The following is an 11013-nucleotide window of genomic DNA, read 5'->3' on the forward strand; positions in this document are numbered from 1 at the left end:
ATTTATTTTGTGGTAGAATTTACGGATTAGCGCTCCCATGTGCAGAACTTCCTACAATAGACACACATGTCAGGCTGTAAGGTCAACTTGCTCCACATTAATTTAGTGCCTGGAAAGTTGTCTTGAGTAAACTGACCTAGCAACAAAATTCCCCATATTCATCCCCCTTGCACAAAGCATTGTATGGATTCTGCCAATTCATCAAATCTACCTCTTTGTCACTTGTACATAGCTGTGTCTGTTAACTACCACATAGCTGTGGTAGTAATTGGCAAGGATCTATTGTACCCAGCCTTTCAAGGTGAACTGGGATGTTCTATATGTTGGTGTGTTTGGCGTCCATCACACTTACAATGTGGGAAATGAATGCATTGTTTTGTAACCTTGAGGAAATGCCTACTGTCAGTCTTGAAAAACAATTATCCTCTAATTGACCTCATGATGTGCTGAAGAGGAATTAACTTATAACTGACTTTGAGACATGTCTGGTTACAGCACTTTGAGTCTAGAGAATTTAAAGATGTGTGTCTCCATCTTAATAGCAGAATAATACATTGTGCATTACATGGTTTAATGCTCTCACCCTGTCCTCATGAAGCAGACTATCCTCCAATGCATCATGAGCAAGAGGACAAGAGGTCCACAGATTGTTCCAGAAATCTCATTCTGTCTGAGTGGCCAAGAATTAAATTAGCTAAGCCTAAGAAAGGCAAGAGTAAGCACACTGTACTGCTACGCAGATTCAAGTCCTGTCAGGCTTTGTGAATGTAAAACTACCATGCAGAAAGTAGACTGCAGATGACGTGTTTTGCATTGTGAAAGCTGGAGATTTCTATAAAAAGAAAAAAATTATGGTTTTGTTCACTTTTTTAAAAACCATTTGCTGGAACCAAGTGGGAGTTACAATTAAAATCTAAAAGGGGGACTGAAATTTTGAAACATAAATTATACGTGCAAATCCACTCCATATTTGTCCTGCAAACTCAACTCAAAAGAAAAATATACAGTTGAAAATACTTCTCACCTTATCATTTTCCTTTCATTCATAACTCGATGATTTGCAAAGGACTCTGCTCTTCATTTACTTTTAATACGTGCTTTCTGCATAATATTGAAAATATCGTTAATTGAATATGTGCATATAAATTGAATATGTGTACGTATGTATATATATTATATATGTCAGGAACTGGAAATGGCTGCCTTCCAACCAAATGTTGTGGATGGAGGTCCATGAGCTGTCTGTTGGGAGGGAATTTCACTAATTCTTGGCTGGGTGTCTAAAGCCCTAAACCTTGGCTGAGAAAAATTACACCATTGGTTTTGATGTTAATATGCTTCTTGTTAGCTCAACATAGGATACCACTGACCGGCGTGAAAAGATAACATTCCCTCTTTTTGCCCTTTCCTAATGATAAGAAACTCCAGCGGAGAGATGAAGGGGAAAACTTGTCCACAAAAGTAATGTTAACAGGTTGACTAATGCCATAGTGTGACCTGCCCCTCCAAATTCTTATATCTTGCTCTAATGCAATGTGATTTGAGTTCCACACACTCATTTTCTTGCCTTATAACTTGTTCATGCTTCCATGCCCTGCACTGGTGAAATAATATACCTCTGATTTCCAGTCACGTTGCCCAGGCAGATAAGTGCATAAACTCAAATCATGGGTAATAATTATAGGAGCACATAAATGATTGCTAGTAGTTCTACCCTACTCACTATGATTGTACTATTTTGTGTTGATCATCCAATTAGAAACAGTTCTCAGCTGCCATAATAGACTTTCCAGGCTTTTGTTCTTTGTTATTTACATGACAGTACATAGAAACATGGTAGGAGGAGGCTCATTTTGTAGCGTAAATGACGGCTTTGAATAGTTGGGCCGAGCGATCCATTTCTGTGCCACAAATTCTATGTAAGCTTTTTATTGGGATTTTTGAGCAGTTCCAAAAAGTAAAAGCTTACGTGAGTTCAAACAGTTCTGCTTTCATCTTGTTAGACTCAGTTTAAAATCTTTAAATCCCCACTTTCACATTCCCCTCTGCCCCAGTCAAGGCTGAGATTTTTGTTGGCAAACTTCCCTGACTAATTGAGGGGGAAGGGGTTGGAATAGAGCGCTCACTTTCTCGTAGCTGAGCCGATGATGATAAAGTAGCCTTAAAAGGAGTCAAAGGATTTGTCTATAAAATATATAGGAATCGCATGGGGTAGGGGGGTGGGGGGGTGGGGGGGGGTGGGGGAGGGTACAGATAGTGCAGGTTTGTTGATGCCTTTTCTCTGTGCTATCTAGGGCATATCACTAGCGGACAGTGATTTTTGGCCACAGTTTGGGGTGACCTTTGCTGACCTATGTGGACTTTCACCCAAATGAACAAAGAAGAAATAGAAAACAAAAACAGAATTACCTGGAAAAACTCAGCAGGTCTGGCAGCATCGGCGGAGAAGAAAAGAGTTGACGTTTCGAGTCCTCATGATCCTTCGACAGTTCTGTCGAAGGGTCATGAGGACTCGAAACGTCAACTCTTTTCTTCTCCACCGATGCTGCCAGACCTGCTGAGTTTTTCCAGGTAATTCTGTTTCTGTTTTGGATTTCCAGCATCCGCAGTTTTTTGGTTTTATAAAGAAGAAATAGAACTAGTTGTAACAATGGCATGTGTCCAAGCTTACACCTGCACAGGTTTTTTTTTAAATTTTGAAGCCAGTGCTATGTCAGCAGGGCAGATATTAGGGCCCCCAGGAGCCTCAGGCAGTGGAGAACCAATTCTATTGGATCAGTTCTGAGACATAGGGCGGAATTTTATGTCAGTGGGATTTTACAGTCCCGCCAAGGTTAGTGGAGTTTAGAATGGCTCGGCACATTTTACTGCCCTGTTCCGGATGCATTGGGGCTGTAAAATTCTGGCCATAGACTGACAAATAGGCGCTTCTGTTCTTCAAGCAATTTTTATTTTTGAATTGGTTTGTTGCAAGTTCATTATAAAGGCTTAAAATGTGTGAGACATGAGGTACCTAAACTCAATGGTGCTGCGGAGGTACAACAGCAGATAATGTTACTTTACTCCAAGGTGGTCTGTGGCCTCCTCACACCAAACTGCTGACTCTGCTTGTAACCCAAGTGGAGAGTGAGTGATATCACAAACAGCGACCTCATCTTCAATATCAAAAATAAGTGGAGAAAATGAATTCAGTAGCTCACTGCACAAAGTCATTGAGTCATTTACGGCACAGAAGGAGACCCTTCTACCCATCAAATTCATGCCAGCTCTCTGTAGAGCAAACCAGTCAGTCCCATTCCTCCTCTCTATCCCTGTTATTCTTCAGGTTTATTTCCTTCAAGTGTCCATCATTGATCATTTCTCTTTCCACCCGGGGCAGCAAGCTCCAAGTCGTTAATGCTCACTGCATAAAATGTTCTCGCTCACATACCCCCCTGCATTGCTTCCCAAACCCTTAAATCTGTGTCCCCTAGTCCTTGTACCATCAGCTAATGGGATCAGGTTTTTCTTGTCTACCTTATCCAAACCTGTCATTATCTTGTATACCTCTAACAAATCTCCCCACAATCTCCTAGGTTCCAAGGAAAACAAGTCGAGCTTTGCCAACCTAGTCTTCTAGCTAAAATCCCCCACCCCTGGAATCATTCGGGTAAATCTCTGCATCCTTTCAAGGACCCTCACATCTTCCCTAGAGTGTGGTGACCAAACTGCAGTGTGGAGCCAACATTCTAATAGCGGCCTAATCAGACCTTTGTAAAAGTTCAGCATAATTTCCCTGCTTTTCTACCCAATAACGCTATATATGAAATCCAAGATCCCATATGCTTTGCTAAACACTCTCTCAGTATGTCCTGCCACCTTCAAAGATCGATGCACATGCACCCACAAGACCCTCTGTCCCTGCACACTCTTTAGAACTGTCCTGTTAAGTCTAGAAGTCTAGATTGCCTCTCTCGAAGATTGCAAGAGTTTTTTTTTAGATATATAAAGGGTAAGAGAGAGGCAAAAGTGGACATTGGGCCGCTGGAAAATGATGCTGGAGAAGTAGTAGTGGGGAACCAAGAAATGGCAGAGGAATTGAATAGGTACTTTGCGTCAGTCTTCACGGTGGAAGACATGAGTAACATCCCCAAAGTTCAAGAGAGTCGGGGGGCAGAGGTGAGTATGGTGGCCATTACCAAGGAGAAGGTGCTAGGAAAACTGAAAGGTCTGAAGGTGGATAAATCACCTGGACCAGATGGATTATACCCAGTGTTCTGAAGGAGATAGCTGAAGAAATAGTGGAGGCGTTAGTGGTGATCTTTCAGGAATCACTGGAGTCAGGGAGGGTCCCAGAGGGCTGGAAAATCACTAATGTAACCCTCCTGTTTAAGAAGGGAGTGAGGCAAAAGACGGGAAATTACAGGCCGGTTAGCCTGACCTCAGTCATTGGTAAGATTTTAGAGTCCATTATTAAGGATGAGATTTCAGAATACTTGGAAGTGCATGGTAAAATAGGGCAAAGTCAGCATGGTTTCATCAAGGGGAGGTCATGCCTGACAAATCGTTAGAATTCTTTGAGGAGGTAACGAATAGGTTAGACAAAGGAGAACCAATGGATATTATCTACTTGGACTTCCAGAAGGCCTTTGACAAGGTGCTGCACAGGAGGCTGCTCAGTAAGATAAGAGCCCATGGTGTTAGAGGCAAGGTACTAGCATGGATAAAAGATTGGCTGTCTGGCAGAAGGCAGAGAGTGGGGATAAGGGGGTCCTTCTCAGGATGGCGGCCGGTGACTAGTGGAGTTCCGCAGGAGTCAGTGTTAGGACCAGAACTTTTCACTTTATACATTAATGATCTAGATGAAGGAACAGAGGGCATCCTGGCTAAGTTTGCAGATGATACAAAGATAGGTGGGGCGGCAGTTAGTATTGAGGAGACGGGGAGGCTGCAGAAGGATTTGGACAGGTAAGGAGAATGGGCAAAGAAGTGGCAGATGGAATACAACATGGGGAAGTGTGAGGTCATGCACTTTGGTAGGAAGAATAGAGGCATAGACTATTTTCTAAATGGGGACAAAATTCAGAAATTTGGAGTGCAAAGGGACTTGGGAGTCCTAGTCCAGGATTCTCTTAAGGTTAACTTGCAGGTTGAGTCGGTAGTTAGGAAGGCAAATGCAATGTTGGCATTTATTTTGAGAGGACTAGAATATAAAAGCAGGGATGTGCTGCTGAGGCTTTATAAGGCTTTGGTCAGACCACATTTAGAATATTGTGAGCAATTTTGGGCCCCATATCTCAGGAAGGATGTTCTGGCCCTGGAGAGGGTCCAGAGGAGGTTCACGAGAACGATCCCAGGAATGAAAGGCTTAACATATGAGGAACGTTTGAGGACTCTGGGTCTATACTTGATGGAGTTTAGAAGGATGAGGGGGGATCTGATTGAAACTTAAAGAATACTGAAAGGCCTGGATAGAGTGGACATGGGGAAGATGTTTCCATTAGTAGGAGAGACTAGGACCCAAGGGTACAGCCTCAGAGTAAAGGGAAGACCTTTTAGAACAGAGATGAGGAGAAAATTCTTTAGCCAGAGAGTGGTGAATCTATGGAATTCATTGCCACAGAAGACGGTGGAGGCCAGGTCATTGAGTGTATTTAAGACCGAGATAGATAGGTTCTTGATTGGTAAGGGGATCAAAGGTTACAGGGAGAAGGCGGGAGAATGGGGTTGAGAAACTTATCAGCCATGATTGAATGGTGGAGCAGACTCGATGGGCCGAATGGCCTAATTTCTGCTCCAATGTCTTATGGTCTTATGGTCTCTCTATCCCTTCTGCCAAAATATATCACCTCACACTTCTCTGTATTAAATTCCATTTGCTATGTATCTTCCCATGCTGCTAACTTACTGTTATAGTCAGTTAAATTATCCTCACTGGCTGAAGCTTCTCCAAGTTAGGTATCATAGGCAAATTTTGAAATTTTACTCTGTATTTCAATGTACAAGTCATTTAGAAATATCAAAATAGCAGGGATTCTAGTACGGACCCTTGGAGAACACCACTATCTACCATCCTGCGGTCTGAAAAGTAATTATTTATCGAGACTCGGAACTTTTTGTCCTTAAGCCAATTTGTTATCCGAGCTGACACTGACCCTCCTCTTCCACGAGCCATAATTTTGTTAACCAATCAATATCTTTGCATTCTATTGTTTTGGCCACTCCTATTCTGAGCTCTGAACCAAACAGAGAAAATATTTTATGTCAGTTTTGCTGTTTGCCCTGAAACTTTGTCCAGTTTCACAGAGTGGGTGGAATTTGAACCTTCCTGTGGGAGCCAGCTGGAAGGTGGGGGTGTTGGGGGAGGAGGACCTGTTTAATTGAGCAGGAAGGTACGGGATGGAGAGCCTGTTGCCTTCCCAATTTCCCACAATTAAGTCTGGGGTGCGGAGTGTCGAGGTCAGCCTTCCCGCCCCTAGGCCAGTTGAGGTCCTTAAGTGGCCACTTAAGGGTCTCATCCTGTCGCCGCTGGTATTGTACCAGTGGCAGGGTTGGAGGGGGGTTGTTGGGGGTGCATGCAACATGGGCAAGCCAACAGGTAAACCCTGGTGAGGCCTTGGGGGGAGGAATGGGGCGCCACCTGCTTAGGCCCCCAGCCTAACAGAGGGTCACCCTCACAGAAAGGCCCCTTACTCTTTAAACCGAACCCCGTCTCCCCCCTCCCTTTACCGGGGTCTGCCCGACTGAACCAGGCGAGGCCCCCCTTACCTGCGGTTTGAGGGCTTCCAGCGGTATTCCTCCTCTTGGGCCTCCTGCAGTCCCAGCTGTTGCCACCATTCCTGATGGCACTGCTGAGTCTGGAGAGCAGCCGGCCTCTGATTGGCCAGCAGCACTCAAAGGCGGGATCCTCCTCTTGAAGGCCCTGGGAACCTGATGGCAGTCAGAAAACTGCCTGATGGCAACTTAAATGGCATCGGGAATCCTGGAAATGGCCATGGCAAAGCTGCCACAGTCTCTCCAACCAGTGGACAGGCCCATCGCCACCGTGATTAAATCCATCCCAGTGCCTGAGTAAAACAGAATGGCTAAAGCTTGACTTGTAACTTGTCTGGAAGTGGTCGTTAAGTTGGAAGTTAACCATTGCAGCCTAAAGATAAAGAGTTTTAGCATTCAAAGCTATGTTACAAGTTGAAAGTTTCTTGCCAGAAGAACTGGGCTGCATTAGCATGGTACTGCAAGGATTATATTCTGACCTGAAGACCGTGAATGAGTGTACTCAGGTTAGAGCTATGAATGCCTTCCCACAGCTTGCTTTCTACTGGGACTTGTGCAAACTCCCACTGAGCGTGTGCAGGAGGCAGAATACAGAGAATCAGCCTTTCCTTCCCACTGAATTGTTGCCATGGAGAAAACATATTCCCCATGCTGCTGTTTGCTAACAGTGCACATCCTGTTAATTTCACCCCCCATTGGCAGATCAGTTGAAAATGCTGCTCTCTCACACACAGTTCCAGCCCAGAACGGAATCTATTAGATGGGGGACAAGATGAACGTTACCATTAGAGAAAGGGTGTGCAAACAACAAGGGTCGTAATTTAAAAATGCACACTGGCCGGGAGCAGAGCAGTGTATGTAGGTGCTACTTCCCAACCCAACGGCAAAGGTTTTAAAGTCCTGAGTTTTAATTCAATCAGACACGCATTGTAAAGATTTTTCTTTCCAGTTCTCGGCTGGACATCCTGAACTTATGGAGCATCTCACCTGACATTGAATCAACTACAGGACGCACCCTCTCTTGTCAGTGAAAGACGGAGCAGAACTGGTCACAGAGAACGTAGCGCTCCATCTTCCCGGCTTTTATTGACATTGTATTTTTTTTCTAAAATGAAGCTGGAGTATTCTTATATGTGGACGGACATCACAGTTGTCGGGGCTATGAAAAGGGACCTCGCCATTTGGGAAGACAGTTTTATTACAAATGACTGGTTAGAAATTGGGGAGGGCAGGAGATAAATTATTTTGACAGCTCGGGGTCAACCAGCGCATCAGCCAAACCAATCTGGCTCCCATTGGTAGGAAGATAATAGTAGTATTGTGAAAAAAACCAAGCTGTGTTAAGAAGTTAAGTTTTGTAAATGCTGTGCTGCTGTGTCCCACATTTTCCTGAGATAAGCTTGGTTTTCTTTCAGGTTAGATGCGGCAGAGAATCTGCCAAACGGGAGTGAAAGTGCTGAAAGGAGGGAGAGCTCAGATCAACAGAGGATCTACCGAGATATCTGGAACCTTCGAGCTTCTCTCGAGCTTTACATATCGTCGGACCAGAGCAGCAATGATAAGGATTCGGTCAGAAGCGACGCGGAGAGCGTGTGCTCCGCAGGCGGGCTACCTAGAACCCTGTCCCAGGACACAGCCGACGAAGCCGAGGATCTTGAAGACAGTTCTGTAAGCAAGCGAGCCAAGCAGGATAGTGTTGACTCAGAGCGTGGTAGTGACAGCGAGGCTAACACAAGAAAGCTGCTCCAGATGGACAGTGGCTACGCATCAATTGAGGCTCCCAGCAGAGCACTTGAAGAAAGGAGTGAAATTGGAACCAAGGACAAAACTGCTTCAGAGAAAAGAAGGTTTTTCACAAGCTCGGGGCGCAAAGGGACTGTCTTTGAAAGTTATGATGCAAAAACCTTGAGTGAAGAGATAGAGGAAGAAGGAGCAGTAGGAGGTGAACCAGAAAGCCCCATTGGATGGTCACCATATGGTCAAATGTTTGTAACCAGAGACTATTTACATAGACGGGATTACAGTATTGATGAGAAAACAGATGCCTTATTCAATGAATTTCTCCGGCATGACCCTCAATTTGATGATTCGCCACTGAAGGCTAAGCACCGGTCTCGTATCCATCTACGCAAGCAATGGCAGAGGACCAAGCAATACAGTGATCCAGGAATCCGTTATCCACCTGCATTGGAACGGCACCGAACGCCTCTACGTAGAGGTGACAGTGTGAATTATCCACTTGACCATCGATACCAGAGCACCTTGCCACGCATTGTCAGTGCCACAGATGAAGAACCAACTGATGGTGGCCAGGAACCCATCAAATCACCAACATCTAAACACTCAGAGGCAGAACCCTCAGGTTCGGAACATATCGGTGTTGACACCGAAGAAAGAATCCAAATAATTGAGGAAGAGGCGGCCGAGCAAGGAAATGTCATTGACCAAACTGAGCAACCAGACCAAACAGGCTTCCCACAGTCTTTAGGCCAAATCAGTGGCTTCACAGAGACAAAAAGCTCCACAAACTTTGCGTATGGGCCTCAGATGATAGGGGCAGACCCCATAGACAAATTAACTACTAGCATTGAAGACAGGCTGTATACCAACCTTAAGAAAAAAGCGAGTGTTGATTATATAGTAGCTGTCACACATGCTTCACCGGAACACAGCCCTGTTTAGCCTTTTTGTGGAAAAAAGGGTTATTCATAATTTGTTTTTGTAAAATTCTCGCGGTCGATGCTAGTCTTTACAATGAGACACTCTGGACGAACACACAAAGAATGTTTGCTGCTATAATACACAACGTGCTTCATGTTTCTTACCATCAAAGAATGTTTAGATGTCTGTGGAGCTTTAATCCCTAGTACATATAAATGTTTTATTAGAAGAATAGCTTGCTTTTTTAAAGAATGAAAAAATAATACTGGTGACCTGGGGAAAGCTTTAAATTCGAATTGTTTGGCAGTTATTTTGTTTCTGTATTTCCAAAATACCCTTAAATGTTTTTAATATTGACAAAACAACAGATCAATCCTAGATGAATAGCATTGTACACCAAAAGCTTCCTGTTCTGAGAGTTGGCTGCATTGCTAGATTTGCATGCATACTTTTCATTCTTAAGAATACCATTAAAAAGACTCCTCTATAATTGCAATTCTGCATTATAATATTATCATCAGTGCAAGTAACTTAGATTTTTTGAAGCCTTTTCAAATTTTTTTATAAAATATAATTTTCTCCCCTAGACTTTCGATTCCTGTGGAGTTAAGTTGTAATCATGATTTGTGCATTAGAAAGCTAATTCTGAACATCACTAAACAAGATGTGCACATTTCTTCCAATGTAAAAGTGTCTGCTGTAGTTTTATTGTTAAACACAAACAGTGCTATTTTGTATTTAAGTATGGGCTAGGCGCAATAAACAGGCAACTTTTGTTCTGATTGTTATTTAATTATTTTAGAAACCTTATTTCCAAAGGCTTTTACTTGATTGGTTCATCACCAATCACTTTGCACTGAAACTTCAGACTGGTGGCTAATACATATGCCAGTAACTAGGTATCTATGTTATGTCTTTAGGCTACATTCACAGTTACTAATTATATAAAATACTTTTATAAAATATGTATGTTATTATGAGTCACAACGAACTTCTTACAAAGATATTTTTCCTGTTTTTATTTTTTGTTTGTCTTAACTGTAAAAACAACCCTGAACAGCCATTTCATTGGGTTTCTTCTGCTTTCCATATTAATATAAATAAATTCTTTTCTCATTCAAAATGAAGACTTTTTGGTGTGACTTGATTGGAACTTGTGTTACTTTCAGGAGTGTGGCTGGGGGGGGAGGGGGGGCGTGGTGGTGTGGGGGGGAGGGATGGAGCCTGGGCCTAATATACAGGAAATATAACAACTCCAGGGTCAGGATTTTACGGCCCTCCCACCCAGTGGGATATTAGGGACCCGCCGAACTGAATGGAGATTTAAATGGTTTGCCGCATCCATTGTGGGGGAGGGGGGGGGGGTGGTGGTGGGGGGAGACACACTGCGGCAGGGCTGTAAAATCCTGGCCCAGCTGTTCTGACGAACTTGCCTTCTGTAAGAAATTCCCTGATATCAGTCATTTTATTATCTAATGGCACACAACATCAGATGAGTAAGATTTTGGACTGAATGAAGTTTCCCATCATTCTTTGTCTTTTTCTCTGTCCTTAACACTTTTTATCATGAAGACCCATAGCTGATTGAAAGTGTCACCT

At 43.5% G+C, this 11013-nt stretch overlaps 1 protein-coding gene across 2 annotated transcripts in view; it reads left to right on the forward strand.

Moving 5' to 3' along the window:
- Positions 1-9435, forward strand: part of cbarpb (CACN subunit beta associated regulatory protein b) — a 195572-nt gene extending 186137 nt beyond the window's left edge. For both annotated transcript variants that reach the window (XM_041204886.1, XM_041204887.1), the window contains one exon: positions 8169-9435. In XM_041204886.1, coding sequence (XP_041060820.1) covers positions 8169-9435 — 1267 coding nt within the window. The remainder of the gene's footprint in view (positions 1-8168) is intronic.
- Positions 9436-11013: the final 1578 nt, after the last annotated feature.

Source organism: Carcharodon carcharias, chromosome 14 (assembly GCF_017639515.1).
Source record: "Carcharodon carcharias isolate sCarCar2 chromosome 14, sCarCar2.pri, whole genome shotgun sequence".
Classification (NCBI taxonomy): domain Eukaryota; kingdom Metazoa; phylum Chordata; class Chondrichthyes; order Lamniformes; family Lamnidae; genus Carcharodon; species Carcharodon carcharias.